Source organism: Aspergillus stella-maris, assembly GCF_047715825.1.
Source record: "Aspergillus stella-maris strain CBS 113639 unplaced genomic scaffold BDV14scaffold_47, whole genome shotgun sequence".
Lineage (NCBI taxonomy): Eukaryota > Fungi > Ascomycota > Eurotiomycetes > Eurotiales > Aspergillaceae > Aspergillus > Aspergillus stella-maris.
Window position 1 is genome coordinate 155,171 of NW_027396841.1, and position 15,056 is coordinate 170,226.

General features: G+C 52.0%; 7 protein-coding genes across 7 annotated transcripts; 5 read left to right on the plus strand and 2 right to left on the minus strand.

Moving 5' to 3' along the window:
• Nucleotides 1–595: 595 nt before the first annotated feature.
• BDV14DRAFT_191323 (major facilitator superfamily domain-containing protein) lies at nt 596–2,137 on the plus strand (the record flags this gene model as incomplete). The annotated part of the gene is made up of 2 exons (XM_073771474.1): nt 596–1,840; nt 1,916–2,137. The coding sequence occupies 2 exons, from the start codon at nt 596–598 to the stop codon at nt 2,135–2,137; spliced, it is 1,467 nt and encodes a 488-aa protein (XP_073625795.1).
• Nucleotides 2,138–2,592: 455 nt separating this feature from the next.
• BDV14DRAFT_202459 (uncharacterized protein) lies at nt 2,593–3,327 on the plus strand (the record flags this gene model as incomplete). Its single annotated transcript, XM_073774046.1, has 1 exon — nt 2,593–3,327. One exon carries the CDS (start codon nt 2,593–2,595, stop codon nt 3,325–3,327), a length of 735 nt encoding a protein of 244 aa, XP_073625796.1.
• Nucleotides 3,328–3,424: 97 nt separating this feature from the next.
• On the minus strand, nt 3,425–4,264 carry BDV14DRAFT_177687 (uncharacterized protein). The gene has a single exon (XM_073769468.1). It carries the CDS (start codon nt 4,101–4,103, stop codon nt 3,432–3,434), a length of 672 nt encoding a protein of 223 aa, XP_073625797.1. The 5' UTR covers nt 4,104–4,264; the 3' UTR covers nt 3,425–3,431.
• A 629-nt stretch (nt 4,265–4,893) lies between these two features.
• Nucleotides 4,894–7,616, plus strand: BDV14DRAFT_177689 (bifunctional metallophosphatase/5'-nucleotidase). The gene is made up of 6 exons (XM_073769469.1): nt 4,894–5,502; nt 5,550–5,754; nt 5,802–5,985; nt 6,037–6,467; nt 6,515–6,832; nt 6,882–7,616. The coding sequence occupies exons 1-6, from the start codon at nt 5,461–5,463 to the stop codon at nt 7,382–7,384; spliced, it is 1,683 nt and encodes a 560-aa protein (XP_073625798.1). The 5' UTR covers nt 4,894–5,460; the 3' UTR covers nt 7,385–7,616.
• A 734-nt stretch (nt 7,617–8,350) lies between these two features.
• On the plus strand, nt 8,351–10,417 carry BDV14DRAFT_97845 (MFS transporter). The gene is made up of 2 exons (XM_073777955.1): nt 8,351–9,862; nt 9,944–10,417. Exons 1-2 carry the CDS (start codon nt 8,492–8,494, stop codon nt 10,238–10,240), a joined length of 1,668 nt encoding a protein of 555 aa, XP_073625799.1. The 5' UTR covers nt 8,351–8,491; the 3' UTR covers nt 10,241–10,417.
• A 113-nt stretch (nt 10,418–10,530) lies between these two features.
• BDV14DRAFT_177700 (uncharacterized protein) lies at nt 10,531–12,400 on the minus strand. The gene is made up of 3 exons (XM_073769470.1): nt 11,780–12,400; nt 11,399–11,717; nt 10,531–11,350 (listed from the first exon to the last, which is right to left on the minus strand). The coding sequence occupies exons 1-3, from the start codon at nt 12,022–12,024 to the stop codon at nt 10,583–10,585; spliced, it is 1,332 nt and encodes a 443-aa protein (XP_073625800.1). The 5' UTR covers nt 12,025–12,400; the 3' UTR covers nt 10,531–10,582.
• A 462-nt stretch (nt 12,401–12,862) lies between these two features.
• On the plus strand, nt 12,863–14,851 carry BDV14DRAFT_210307 (gamma-glutamyltransferase family protein; the record flags this gene model as incomplete). Its single annotated transcript, XM_073775863.1, has 3 exons — nt 12,863–13,054; nt 13,116–13,484; nt 13,547–14,851. Exons 1-3 carry the CDS (start codon nt 12,890–12,892, stop codon nt 14,849–14,851), a joined length of 1,839 nt encoding a protein of 612 aa, XP_073625801.1. The 5' UTR covers nt 12,863–12,889.
• Between the last annotated feature and the right edge of the window lie 205 nt (nt 14,852–15,056).

Genomic DNA, 15,056 nt, shown 5'->3' on the forward strand with positions numbered 1-15,056 from the left:
ATTAAGATACCCGAATATCCGTTTACGAATTGCTGAACGCCTATGACCTTGCTATGACCTAGGGCACGTTGCCGATCTTTGCGGCCGGCGTTGCGGCAGGTCTTTGATTGCCACCGGCCGCTTAGCAAGCCACATATACCCTGGAAGTAACGCATGATCAGAATGATCCCAGCAAATGCCGATTACTCCAACAACGAAAATTTGGCACTGCGGCCAAGATCAATCCTGGATAAAGACTATAGGATAATCGGAGATACTAGATATCAGTATCACGGCAAATTATGTCTTACCGACTCCCCTGACCCGACATCTGCAGCTCTCCACCGGCAAGTCTATGGTATACCGGGAGCGCCCCACAGAGATGCCGGTCTTATCCCAGGATGGCTAACATACGTGGAGCCCTAAGCTCCAACCCCATGAGATCCTGTTACATGATGCTATCTGCAGCCCAGATTATCTCTTTATCGTTTGGATCCGGGGTAAGTATCGGCGGGCTTGGGACCGCTGGTCCTTAAAATGTCTATCTTCCTCCGGCTTTCCACCATTTTCTTTCACATATCATTCACAGCGGCATACCCTACCTAAAGCCGCCATCATGTCGACATCAGACACATATCCTGAAAAGGAGCACCAACACCAATCAGGGCAAGAAGATGAGCTTGACATTCCTATTGACCCTGCGGCCGAAAAGGCCCTGCTCCGCAAACTCGACTTCTGGATTGTGCCCCCGGTCATGCTCCTCTACCTCCTCAGTTTCCTTGACCGGGTAAACATCGGTAATGCACGTCTCTACGGTCTGGAAGAGGACCTCGGCCTCGTCGGCGACCAGTACCAGATCGCCGTCTCCATCCTCTTCGTCACATACATTCTCTCCGAACTGCCTTCCAACCTCGTCATCAAACGCTTCAAACCCTCCCGCTGGATCTCCTTCATTACCACCAGTTGGGGTCTCGTCGCTACATTGACGGGCATTACACAAAGCTATGGTAGCCTCGTCGCGTGCCGAATTATTCTTGGTGCCTTGGAAGGCGGTCTCTTCCCCGGCTTGACCATCTACCTCACAATGTTCTACACAAAACGCGAGTACGCCCTGCGCATTGGGTACCTCTTCGTCTCAGCCGCTATAGCGGGCTCGATCGGTGGTCTCCTCGGCTACGGAATCGGGCACATGGATGGCGTCGCAGGCCTCCGTGGCTGGCGCTGGATCATCATCCTCGAAGGCATTCCCACCTTCGTCCTAGGAATCGCAACCTGGTTTTGGCTCGCCGATACCCCAGATACTGCGCACTACCTTACCCCAGCTGAGCGCCAACTCATCCAAGCGCGCATGCGCCGACAAATCGGACACACCAAGTCCTCTGACCAGATGCACAAGAAGGACGTCATTGAGGGACTGAAGGACTGGAAGATCTACCTCTTTACAATCGGCCAGTTTGGCGGCGATACCATTCTCTATGGGTACTCTACTTTCCTACCTACCATTATCCAGGGTCTAGGCGATTGGAGCACGGCTCAAGTACAAGCCCTTACTATCCCATGCTACGCCCTCGGTGCAATCAGCTATATCATTGTCGCGTGGTTCTCGGATCGCACGCAGAGGCGCGCTGTGTTCACCGTTATATTTGGTATCACCTGTGCAGCGGGCTATGCGATCCTCGTTAGCCCTGCACCTGGTGGTGTGAGATATTTCGGGTGCTTCCTGGTGGCAATGGGTCTTTACGTTATTGTCGGACTGCCGCTGGCGTGGCTCCCTAGTAACAACCCCCGATACGGCAAACGCACCGTTGCGACAGGGTTACAGCTCACTATTGGAAACTCAGCTGGTATCCCGGCGCCTTTCGTACGTTCCTATTCCATTTCAATTACCCTTTAAATCCCCTGTTCATCGAATTGTTACTAATTTGACCTTCTTCAGCTCTACCAAACAAACGAAGGACCCCGCTTCGTCAAGGGCCACGCCGTATCAATGGCTCTTGTTTTCATGTCAGCCGTAATATACCTTCTCTTCTGGGCGTGGTTCCGCCGCCAGAACAAGCGGAAGAGGACGGGTGAAGAAGACTGGCGCGTTGAGGGGATGACGGAGGAAGAGGCGGAGGAGTTGGGCGAGCATAACCCTAGGTTCATATACACTTACTAGACACTGGCAGCTTTCACTGGCTAGATCTTGGAATATCTGTTTGAATATAATGGCAAGAATGATATAGGTTGTCTCTATTGACTTCTTGCGGGATTAACCCTGTTCCAAGGTTTTGTAGGACGTCCGTACCATAGATATATATACCCAGAGTTCCATTATATTCGGTAGTATCAAAGACTAATCCAGCCTCATCCATATCCTCGCCAGAACCACGTTTCGTTCCCCTTGACATCAGAACCATCTCACGTCCGAGAATCCGAAGTCTAGATCAACCACATACCTAACCACCCCGTCACCCTCGCCACTCTCCAACCGTCTAGATCTATATCTCCATCGCCATCTCCATATCTAATCTGCACTTTCACTCCCCTTACCCTAACTGATCCTCTTTCCTATTACTACAACCTCAGTCCGCAACTTTACTCAACCAACACTCCAAAACTTCGATATCCAAAATGCCAACAAACAGCACCCTCTTCCCCTTCCCCCGAACCCCCGGGTCACGCACACACCTAGGCGAGATCCTCAACCGCCCCAGCCACTTCCACTATAACCGGCTGCACCCCGACCCAATCGAAGAAATGGATATCGATGTTGAAGTCGATCCGGGCTATGTAGCTGATGCGGACGGGAGTGGAGATACAGGATTCGATAATGATAATGACGCGGACGTATATAATTACGATTACAGTCCTGGGAATCTGCAGGCTGGACGGGGTGGAGCTAGTATTCTTTCATCGGGACAAGCAGCCAGGGAGAGGGTCTATACGCCATACAGAGACGATACACCAACCGCCACCCCACCAGCCCCAGAACCACCATCCCTAGCCTCAACCTCAGGCCCAATTAGTCACGGAAGCGCTTCAGACCCCATCGTAATAACAGATGCAGACACCGACATGGCGCATTACACAGACAGTTCAAACCCGCTTCGCCTAAAGAGAACGACATTCGAGTCCGGCGCTGGCGAAACGCTGTATGATCCTGATTCTGGCGCTTATGAGTCTGTGCTTGACATTGCGACGGGGGATGGGGGGTTTGTGCATCATCGGGAGGTTGTGAGTGAGGATGGGATTGTGCAGGCTGGGGATGTTGTTCGGGGGCAGGGTGGGGGTTCGGGGACGAGGGTTAGGAGGGTTGTTGGGGAAGTTGACGGGGGGGTGGGGGTTGTTAGGGATTATGAGAGGTGATCTTTCTTTAAAAAAATACTTAATTGGTGAGGTTCCAAGGTTGTTGCCTGTTGTGTATGCTTAAGAATCTGGTGTATGCTATGCTATGCTATGCTATGCAATGTCTATAACTTTCTGAAAGCCTCAAATGTCCCCGGTCTAGCTTGTTCGATGAGATCAACAACTTCATCCCAGAGTCTTCTCTGTGTAGTTCTTCCGTCATCCCCCTGTATCCACTGTCCCAATGCCTCCGGTGCCATAACCCCATTAACCATGTACCCTCCATGACTCTCCCTCCCCGCAATTAGAGCCGAAACAGTCGTCTTCGCACCGACAGCCGCCGTCCGCGCAAAAAGCAATTTGAAGAAATCAAACGCCACCTCTTCGTACCCCTTATTTTCACGGCTTAGTCTCGTGTCGCAGAAGCCTGTGTCGAGCATGTTGACGATGATGCTCCGGTCGTTGAGTATGTCGAGTTGAGAGGCCAGTTCGCGCGTCATTAATGTGTTAAGAAGTTTCGTCGCGGGGTACCGCTCGTTCATAAGTGCTGTATCGGGGTCACTCATGGCCTTGAGGATCCCGCGAGGGTCTTTCCACTGTGTGAATTTCGGCCATGCGTGGCTTTGGCTGCTTAGTACCGTGATGTGTGGTGCTGTCGATCTATCAGGAAATTCAGATGCCGTCTGTCGAAGTTTAGGCGTGAGAAGGAGCGCAAGGAAGAAATGGGAGATCGTGTTGACTGTAATGGCCGTTTCGTAGCCGTCGCCATATCCCTCCGGCGCGGTAGAGAATATCATCGTTGCGACGGCGGCGTTGAGGACGAGTCCGTCCAGGCGCGGTAGTTGAAGCGCTCTATCTGCGAAAGCGAGGACGGACGCGGACTTGGATAGGTCGAGCTCCCATACTTCGATTGTGCCTGGGGTGCAACCGGTAGATGACTCGATGCTTTGCCGGGCGACTTCGCCGGATGATGTGTTATATACGGCTAAGATGATCTTGTGTGCACCGAGCTTTGCGAGATGTCGTGCTGTTTCGAGGCCGAGGCCAGAGTTCGAGCCTGTGACTATGATCGTTTGGTCGGCGAAGGAGACGTCGGGAAGGGTCGGTTTCACCCAGAGTTGGTTGTAGACGAAAGTTGGGAAACCCATTATGATTGTGGCAATAGATGACAGCTGCGATGATTATTTTCCATTGCAGCCGGTCTACCTTTTATACGGTAGCTGTGCAGGCTGCGCCTGCGTCGCGTCAGCCTCAGCTGCTTTCCTTAGTGTGAGACTTTTGGCCCCAGATCTTATTTCGAGAACATCGCGTGCTAGGCGAGCGTAGGCGGTCAATGACTGATTTTCAAGACTTCTACTAAAGCAACACTCTATTACCCGTTTTTTTCGCTGTTCAAAGTTTCGTGTAGGGAAATATTCAACAGCAGAAACGTTGGCGCTGAATGGTGTTGGATATAGAAATGAGTGGCTGTATCTCACCACAAGATTGCAACACGATTGGCTAAGAGCGCGAAGCTAAAGACGCCAAGATCCAAGGGATCTGGACCACTCCGCTCTTTGTTGGCGTCCTTTCGCCGAGTCGCGCTCGCGACTTTGCGAGGCAGCGGGGTCTGCCAGGGTTCGATAAGACCAACTCTATAAGGGTCCACGATTCCCCTATCTCAGACTGGCTTCCTTGGAATCCATCCAACAGCCAATCTGGGGCTCCAGTCGCATCCACCGGCCAATGTTCTGGTCAGCATTGCCTGCGCGCAGCATCCTGCAGAATGCGCCAACGCAATCCGTGAAGATTGCTGGGCTTGGCTGGGCTTCGTTGAGTCACAGTCATAATCGGTACTATCATACAACAGATGTCTGAGCTTCTTCAACAGGGCTGACGCGACTCAGAGGGCGCTTAGAAGGCAGCAGGATCAGGCAACAGCTGGAGGTAGGTCTTTCAACAGCGATTCCTTGTGCGTCAGAGGCACATTACCGTGAAAGGTCCGGCAGTGATAAGAAGGCTCGCGGCGTCCCGCAGCTCGTATTGCGCAAAAGTTTTCGGCGCGACCCCACGCAGACTTCGAGACTGACAACCTTGAAGATCAGCTCTCAGTTGCAAAGTCGTCGCTTTCACATTGACAGCCAGGTATCCAGCAGCCAAAGCAAGATAACCAGTATGCGGACAGACGAGGTTCAGTTTGTTCATTTCAATGATGTTGTGAGTATACTGGCACCCAGTGTTCCCTCAGACCTAACTGTCGTCAGTATCACGTCCCTTCTCCGTCGGTGCTCACAAGGTTCTTGAGCTTACAGCGCGATTTTGCAGCCTCGAACCCGAGTGCTCAGACCTTGACCATCTTCAGTGGCGATGCTTTTTCGCCGTCCTTAGAGGCTAGTGTTTTGAAAGGGGAGCAGGCTTTGCCCTTGCTGGACCTCATCGGGATCGACATTGGGTGTTACGGAAATCATGGTTGGGGTGAAACCCTTTCTCCCTCAAGATGTCACTGACATGGGTAGATTTTGATTTCGGTGATGCAAGGTTGATCGAGCTCTCAAAGCAGCTGAAGTTCCCCTGGCTTCTCTCGAATGCCTATCACCTTCCCGTTGAGGGAAAGAAACGAACGCTGGGGTCTGCTCAAGAATACACGATTCGAGATCTGGACAATAGCTTACGGATAGGATTCATTGGGCTTGCCGGGACGTAAGTTATCATCAAACTGTTTCCTTGAGGCGTGATAATCTGATTGCATAGTGACTGGCCATCAAATTGTGAATTGCTGCCACCCTGTGATTTTGAACCGCCAGTAGATGCAGCTCGTCGTCTAGCACGCCATCTTCGAGTCAATGAACGCTGCGACCTGGTTATCGCACTAACGCACATGCGTGTCCCGGAGGATATGGCAGTGGCCAATGCGACTGCCAGTGGAGAAAGCAGGATCGACTTGCTTCTCGGTGGTCACGACCACGAGGTACTCAGAAGGTTCGCAGGCGACTCTGATCTCATTGCACAGAATGTCGAACTGGGCCGTAAAATCAGCGAGGTCGAGGTGGATGGACAAGTTCCTACCGCAGAAGGCGACATCAGACTAGTCAAGAGTGGGACTGACTGGCGAGCCTTGTCTCTAATACGGCTGATTGTAAAACGAGATGAACAAGGGAAGGTGGTGGAATCTACCGTGAATCGTGGGTAATCCAAACAGAGTAAGTAGTACTCCTACTAACCTCAACAGTGTGCCAGTACACCGACATCGAAGTCGCCGTACCGGCACCGGAACCACAGTCAAGCGTCGTTGAAATCGTTGATCAGATTCACGACCGAGTTGGTGCACTAGTTCAGAAGCCTCTATTGCGCTCGGTTGTCCCGATAGACGGCCGCAATAGCACGATCCGGTCTCAAGAGACGAATATGGGCAATATGCTGGCTGACGCCATTCGAGCATTTTACGACACAGACATAGGCTTTTTCAACAGCGGTGCAATTAGAAGTGATCAGGTCTTGAAGGCAACAGCTCCTGACGGCGAGCCCTTGCTCGTCAGAGACATCATCAGTAGGTGGACCTTGTTTGCAAGTGACAAATGCTGACAAGGACAACAAAGATATCTGCCCATTCGGCAACGGCCTTCTTGTCAAGCGGCTACCAGGCGAGGTTGTAAAGCTCGCCCTGAAAAATGGGGTGTCCGATATGCATACCGACGGGCGGTTCCTGCAGATTTCAGGACTCCGAGTTGTTGCGGACTGGAAACGGCCAGAAGGGTCCCGCATCGTAGATGTTTATGTCGAGAGACCTGATGGCAGCTCTGAATCACTCATCCATACCCGCAGCTATACTGTCGCTATGCCCACGTTCATTGCCCAGGGTTATGACGGGTTCACCTGGTTCTCCCAAGTGGAGACCATTGTAGGGGAGGAAGCAGCGATGACCGACTCTGGTCTGCTTCTTGCGATTTTTGGCCACGGCGAGGAGTCTTCTGGGGGCTCGGAAAGTGCGCATACTGTGGGCGTTGAACGAGCACGAGCACAGATTGTCGTTGGCTATAATCCGTCGGACCTTTTGCCCATCGTGAAGCCTGTTGTAGAAGATAGAATCAGATTCGTATAGACATTAGAGGTGGAATTTTTCCACATCGTGACTATCAGACCGCATAGAGAACCCAATCTGTCGTCTCCACATGTGCAACCGAGAATATTGGCATTTGCCTTGAAGTTTGTCTTGGTAGAGTAGAGTAGTGTTGGTGTTTACTTCGACCTCGGCACTCGTCAGGTGATCTGGTGTTCTTACTGTTCTGGACTTCAGTCGAGACTGTTGACTTCTACCACATCCCACCGTCGCTTCAGGAGCATACAAGCTACAACCAGCGCTTTCATTTACTACCCTGATTCTTTGATTTGTTATGACTTCAGCTTACCAATGATACTATTCTATTTCTCAATACCTCGGCTACGGGTGGAGTGGGTGCATGAGACCCTCTAAAAAATCTTGTCTATCAGTGTGGAGTCCGAAGGCTTATTGTCGCCCCTTCCGAACCAGCGATGTGCACTGCACCGTTAATCATTGTCGCAGAATGCCGAATCATTACGAATGGCAAATTACAGTTTCATTGAGTCTGATGTCCATGTTGATCACGCGATCTACCAGTGACTGACAACGTTTTTATTCGAGATGACCCTTGGAGACCGGATAAATATCCAGAGAACGGGTGGCCGATGCTTGACCTCGGCAATCTCCTAGAGCCAGACCAGACCGAGATAAGCGGCTGTTCCCACTTGTTTGCCCAACCCTGCGACAATAATTCCGACTGGATCTTCGGATGGAACGGCAAGATGGCGCATCCTGAGACAATGTTTGTATGGTTGGACCGTTGGAGACACAAATGGAAGGGAGAGAATGGTGGATCCGAGCAGATCAGGTGGAGTTATCATTAATTCTCCCTTCACTCAGACTTCAAAAATTATTTGTCTCTTGACAATCTCTCCTCGCTCACTCCCTCGCTGCTGCGAATGGACTACGTACTCGAGACACCTTATGGATATGATGTGCGACTGAACATTCCGCAAACGTCGTTCTAGTGTCCATTCCTTGCAGCACTACGTAATGACATTCCTCTCGCTATCATTTACTTATCGCAACGAAACAGCACCCTCATCCGACTATACTTGAACAAGTCGCGCACATATTAGAGGTCGAAACAGAAAGCCGGAGTCCAGAATGGAGGAGAAGAGCGCCGTTGGAGCAAAGGCTCCCGAACACCCCTACGAGACCGCAGCCGAAGTCCAAGAAGAGATCCTGATCTCAGACGATGACCACTCGATTTCCGAGGCCTCGGAACACTCTCGAACCGTACCCGGAAAGGACGCAGAAGACCAGGTCACACCTTTACCACCCCAAGAAGAGCAAACGCAGGTCGTCCCTCGTCTCAAACGCCGCGGCCTTCTGGGCCAAATCACCCTCCTTGAGGAAGTTGAGAACCCGAAGCTCTACCCTCGCAATAAAAAATGGTTCATCACATTTGTCGTCGCCGTCGCGGGCTCCGTTGGACCCATGGGTAGTTCCATTTTCTTCCCGGCGCTGTCCCAAGTCACAGAGGAGCTCAACACGACGGAGACAATCACAAACCTCACAATCGCGCTGTACATGCTGAGTATGGGTATCTTCCCACTATGGTGGTCGTCTTTCAGTGAGCGGCTCGGCCGACGTACAATCTACATCGTGTCGTTTGTCCTCTTTGTCGTCTTCAATGTCCTTTGTGCTGTGTCAAGCTCAATCGCTATGCTTATCGTCATGCGATTGCTGGCCGGTGGCGCTTCAGCCTCTGTCCAGGCCGTCGGAGCCGGCACAATTGCCGATATATGGGATACGCGCGAGCGCGGCCGTGCGATGGGGATCTTCTACCTTGGTCCTCTCTGCGGACCTTTGATCGCACCTATTGTCGGCGGTGCCCTCGCACAGCGCTGGGCATGGCGGAGCACGATGTGGTTCTTTTCCGCGTATGGCGGTGTTGTCGTTGCGCTCATCATCTTGGGTCTTCCTGAGACACTGAAGAGCACAAAACCTCTTTTCCCACCCATTGAAGAATCAGACGACCAGCCTGGGTCTGGCGACCGCCGCCTAAGCCGCGTCTCCTCCCGCCAGGTGCTCGGTGCTACAACGAGGTGGCTAAAAATTGCGAAGATCATCTTCCTTGACCCGCTCAAGATCATTCTCTACCTGCGCTATCTCCCTGTCTTATTGACAGTCTATTACGCCTCGATCACCTTCGGATCATTGTACGTTCTCAATGTCAGTATTGAAACGACCTTCCACCGCGACCCCTACAACTTCTCCACCATCATCGTCGGTCTGCTCTATATCCCCAATTCCCTGGGCTATGTGGTATCCTCTATCTTCGGTGGCCGCTGGATCGACAAGATCATGGAGCGCGAAGCCAAAAAAGCAAACCGATACGACGAAAAGGGCAACCTCATCTTCCGCCCTGAAGATCGCATGCGCGAGAACGCTTGGCTCGGTGCTATGCTCTACCCCGCTGGATTAATATGGTACGGCTGGACAGCAGATAAGGGTGTCTTCTGGCTTGCTCCCGTACGTTCCCAGCTTTTTATTTTCTCTTTTTTTTTCTGTCCCCTTCCCACAAAAGAAGCCTTGCACTAATAATTCAATCAGATGATAGCAAACTTCTTCTTCGGCATCGGCAGCATGCTAATCTTCAGCATGGTAACAACCATGCTAACAGAATTCATGCCGCGCAAATCCAGTGAAGGCGTCGCACTAAATAACTTCTGCCGCAACATTTTCTCGTGCGTAGGCAGTTTCGTCACGGCGCCAATTATTGACGGGATTGGCAACGGGTGGCTGTTTACGATTATTGGGCTTGTAGCGTTTGCGAGTAGTGGTGTTATTGTTGCGATGAAGGTTTTTGGTCCGAGGTGGAAGAGGGGGATGGATGGATTAATGGGGTAAAATCCGTTCATTCCTCCCTTCTGGAGAGATGAAGGGGCCAGGAGGAGGATGAGAATGGGTTTCGTGTTCCAGTGACGGCCGGATGCTCAAGGCTGCATGCCTAGAATGAAGGATGAAGGATGACGGTAATGCATATAGACATAGATTAGATTGTGATACCCACGATGCGATTGCGTTGCTTTTGGTATTTTGCAAAGCATATAGATGTTCTCAATAAATTCAACAGAGCATAGTCATGTCTCTAACGATCACTTTGTCCCTTTGGTAGTCCCTCCCTGTTACTACTCGACCATGGTAAGGATAGATCCAACTTTTATTACGATAATGCTAGTATAAAGATGCCTAGACACACTGAACACCCTCCTCATGCTTCGCAGGAATAACTCTCCAACACCAACCACACCACCCCCTATGCATCCCCTCCTCTTCACGGACAAGATAATCACCACTTTCGCGCTCATCTTCATGCTCAACGACACAAGCACCAACCATAACCCTCTTCTTAGCGCGCTGCTTCACCCTCCCACCAATACCGATGATCTCCTGTCGTAAATACCCCGGTTCTTTTTCCTCAGGGTCTTCCCACTTCTCAGCTGGTGATGCAGAGGCATGGTTATGAGAGTTGTGTGTTGATGCGGAGTCGAAGCGGTGGCCGAAATGGTACCCATATTCCGGTGGGCTGTGCGACATGCTCTCGTCAGCTTCGCATTCTACTTCAAGTTCGATTTCTTGGGCGGCAAGGCAGTTTTCGCCGCGGCCGCATTTCACGCCTTGGCACCCTTCGCCGATTCCTGTGCCTAGGCCGCCGAGGTATGTGCTGTATCGTGTGCGCCAGGTCCAGACGCGCCGGTAGGTTGTGTCGTTGCGACGGAGCTTTTGGCCGCATTGGGTGCACAGCCAAAGGACGTCTTGGCAGGTGCATGTGTCGCTTAGTAGGACGGTAGGATCGAAAAAGTTTGTAGAGGGGGAGTCGGAGTCGGGAGTCGAGGGGAGGGGAGCATAGACGGAGGGGGAGACGAGTTTGGGGAGTGGGGATTTGCGACAGGTTATGCAGAGGCGGCGGATGCGGTTCTTGAGTGTTGCGCTGTTTGGAGGTTTGGCGGTGCAGTTCTAAGCAGTGAGTATATTATCCAAATGGTTAGTGGAGAGATGACCTACCCGACAAACAACCTTCGAGCACCCCCGACACTCAGCAACCATATCCCTCGCGCACTTTGAGACCTTCCCGCTCGTCAACTGCCCCGAGCTCATCGCCCCCCGACTCAGTAGCCTGATAACAGACTTGACGCTATCCGGAATAGCAGTACCACTATGCAGCATCTCTGAGAGAGTCTCGATATACTCATTCTCGCACCGCAAAGCCTGCTTCGCGAGCTGTTTCCGGTACGGGAACAAGTTCGCGTAGAACTGACGACAAGTTCCCGATAGCGCATACAGCGTGTTGAGGTCAACCCCGCGGGCGATCTCCAAGGCGATCCTGGGTCTCGTGTTAGCACACGTGAGCTGAGCAGTAGTTGCTTGGCTCAGAAGCATTCATACGGATAGCAACCTAGAGCTTCTGAGAACCCCCGGACGGAGGATCGCTGCTCGTTTGCGGTGCTGGCGCTGGTAACCGGAGCTTGCGGAGCTTCAGCAGCAGGGTTCTCAGCTTCAAAACCAACGCTCAGCTTCGAGAACCCAGATTTCACAGGCTCAACATAAGGCTGTTGAACCTGAAAAGCATCCAAGCCTTTCGAAGTAGTATGCGCGGGGAGATCATTATCGTAGTCAACGAACACCACCATTTTGCAAGCAAACCACTTGTGGAAAAATCGATCAGATAAGATAAAAAATCGATCAGCTAGCAGCCCACTCAAGACCCAGGCTGTTCCATAGCTTTAAAGCAACTTCAGCCGTCTATAGATCGTGGGATGACACGGTTGTCCAGCTTCCAGGTCCGTTCGATCCAGACTTCCGCTCCGTCTTCGGCGCAGGTGGAGCGGTGATTTCGCCTCGGCGATCGTGAAGCCGCCCTGAGGTCGAGGATCCTTTCCTTGTGCTCTTGACGTGCGTCGAGCCGATACCGCTGGTTGGGTCAAAGGCAGGAGTAGTATAAATCGCGCAATCGAGCAAGGAAGCTGTTTAAGAAGAGGACAGACAGTTAGGGTGCAGCACGTGAAGTGTCACGCTTGTCAGTGCCAGCGCTGGAGTAAGTAGCACCGGCCTTACCTAATCAGGAAGGTGCGACGACCCCTCACCACGTGACTGCTATCGCTATTGAATTATCACGTGACTCATGATAAGCCGCGGGGCTCTGGGGGTTGTACAGGTGCCACGCTTTCTGTCCTATCTGCGTCTCATGCGTACCGCGGCTCTATAGGTACCATAAATATACACTCTTATCAGCAGTCTCAATGGCGCGAAGTCAGATGAATCCGCGTGATATAGTAGTTCCTACCCATTCGTCCGTTTACCCGTCGCCTTGACCCATATCTCCCCACAAGATAGTATTACCTAGGTACCAAAAGTTGGGGTAACCGCAATAAAGTTACTTAAAAAAAAGCTTCTCCCTCATGCCAGCACTCTCTCTCCCTCCTCCTCATTCTATCCTTACTGTAATTGCCTTGGAGGCGCCATTATACTCTCGATATTCGCAGCAGCTAACTAGCAATGCCGCTCAACAGTCGAGCCATCTACTCCCGGGAGAACCCGGATTTTGCGCCCTTCGCAAGCCGCAGGAGTACAGTGCACAGCACAAAGGGAATCGTAACATGCACGCAGCCCCTCGCAGCAGCAGCGGGGCAGAAGATCCTTGATCAGGGTGGAAATGCAGCGGTATGTCTTCCCCTCACTTTCTTTCCATACATACCTTCGCTCCAAACTAATAATGATCCAGGACGCAGCAGTGGCAGTCGCCGCCGCACTAAACGTAACAGAACCCTCTTCAACAGGAATAGGAGGCGACATGTTCTGTTTGTACTACGACGCTGCAACGAAGAAGATCCATTCTCTCAACGGGTCAGGACGGTATCCGTCGTCCGCAACGCTAGATCAAATCAAATCTGATCTCGGTGCGGGACCCGATGAGAAGGGTGGAATCCCCATGCGCAGTGTCCTCGCTGTTACGGTTCCAGGTGCAGCAGCGGGGTGGGTTGATACGGTCGAGAAATTTGGCAGCGGTAATGTATCCCTCGAGCAGATTCTGGCTCCGGCAATCGAACTTGCAGAGGATGGGTTCCCTGTTTCTGAACTTGCTGCTTATTTTGTAAGCCCTATCACCATATGGTATCCCTGTGATGAGTAGGGTAGCGTACTAACAGAAAGCAGTGGCACGAAAGCGAATCCCTCCTCCGCAAAGCATCCCCCAACTACCACGAGATGCTCAAACCCGACCCCTCAGCAGAAAACGGCTTTCGCCCACCCCTAGCAGGCGAAATCATGAAGAACCCCACCATGGCTAACACATTCCGCTCCTTGGCTCAGCACGGCAAAAAAGGCTTCTACGAAGGCCGCGTCGCCGAGGAAATCGTCAAAGTCGTACAGAATCTAGGCGGGTACATGACCCTCGACGACCTCAAGAACCACGGGTCAACAGGAACACAAGAGACGACCGCCATCTCACTCAAATTCTCAGGACAAAGTATCACGGATCGCCAAACGGCTGGTACGGATGATCCAGAAGGAAGAGGCAACGAGGGCGTTGAGATCTGGGAACACCCTCCCAATGGGCAGGGTATCGTTGCTTTGATTGCATTGGGTATATTGCAGATTCTTGAGAAGGACGGGAAAATCCCTTCTTTCAGCCAGGAGCAGCATAATAGCGCTGAGTACCTGCATGCCGCCATCGAGTGTCTGCGGATCGCCTTCGCGGACGCAGCGTGGTGGGTTACAGATCCTGACGTCGAGACCGTTCCCTCTGCCGAACTCCTCTCGGAGTCATACCTTCGACAACGAGCGTCCCTATTCGACCCCAACAACGCAACAGACCCGTCCCACGGAAACCCGCAGAAGAGTCCAGCGCATAACCACTCCGATACAGTCTACTTCGCCGTAACAGATAAACTCGGCAACGGGATAAGTTTCATAAACTCCAACTACGCCGGCTTTGGGAGCGGTATAATCCCACGTGCTTGCGGGTTTACACTCCAGAACCGCGGCGCGAACTTTTCACTTGATGCCAACCACCCGAATGTCCTTAAGGGTGGCAAGAGACCATACCACACTATTATCCCGGCTATGATCACGAATGTCTCAGATGGAAGTCTGCACTCCGTCTACGGCGTCATGGGCGGGTTCATGCAGCCGCAGGGGCATGTTCAGGTTCTCTTAAATATGTTGGCCTTCGGATATCATCCGCAGGCTGCGCTCGATGCGCCAAGGTTTTGTATTAGTGCTGGTAATGCGGAGATGGGGAAGGGTGCTGATAGGACGGTTTATCTTGAGGAGGGGATTCAGGAGTCCGTTGTGCAGAAATTGCAAGAGATGGGGCATCAGGTTAAAATGCTAAAGGGCTGGGAAAGGGGCATGTTTGGTAGGGGCCAGGTTGTAAGGGTTCATTATGATGAGGGGAGACTGGTTTATAGCGCTGGGAGTGATTTGAGGGGGGATGGGATGGCGGTGCCTATTGTTTAGGTTTTTAGGCTTTTTCCACCTACCTAGCTTTGGAAATATGTTGATGTTGCCCTGGGTAGATAGCGACATGGGTGAAAAGAAGGCGAAGGCGAGGTGGGAGGGAGAGGTTGTGAATTGGATATGGTAGCAAACTAAGCCAACGTACCTACAAGAGAGAGGAATTTGAGCGATGCGCTATATCTCCTAAGGCTGGCTCGAGCACAGA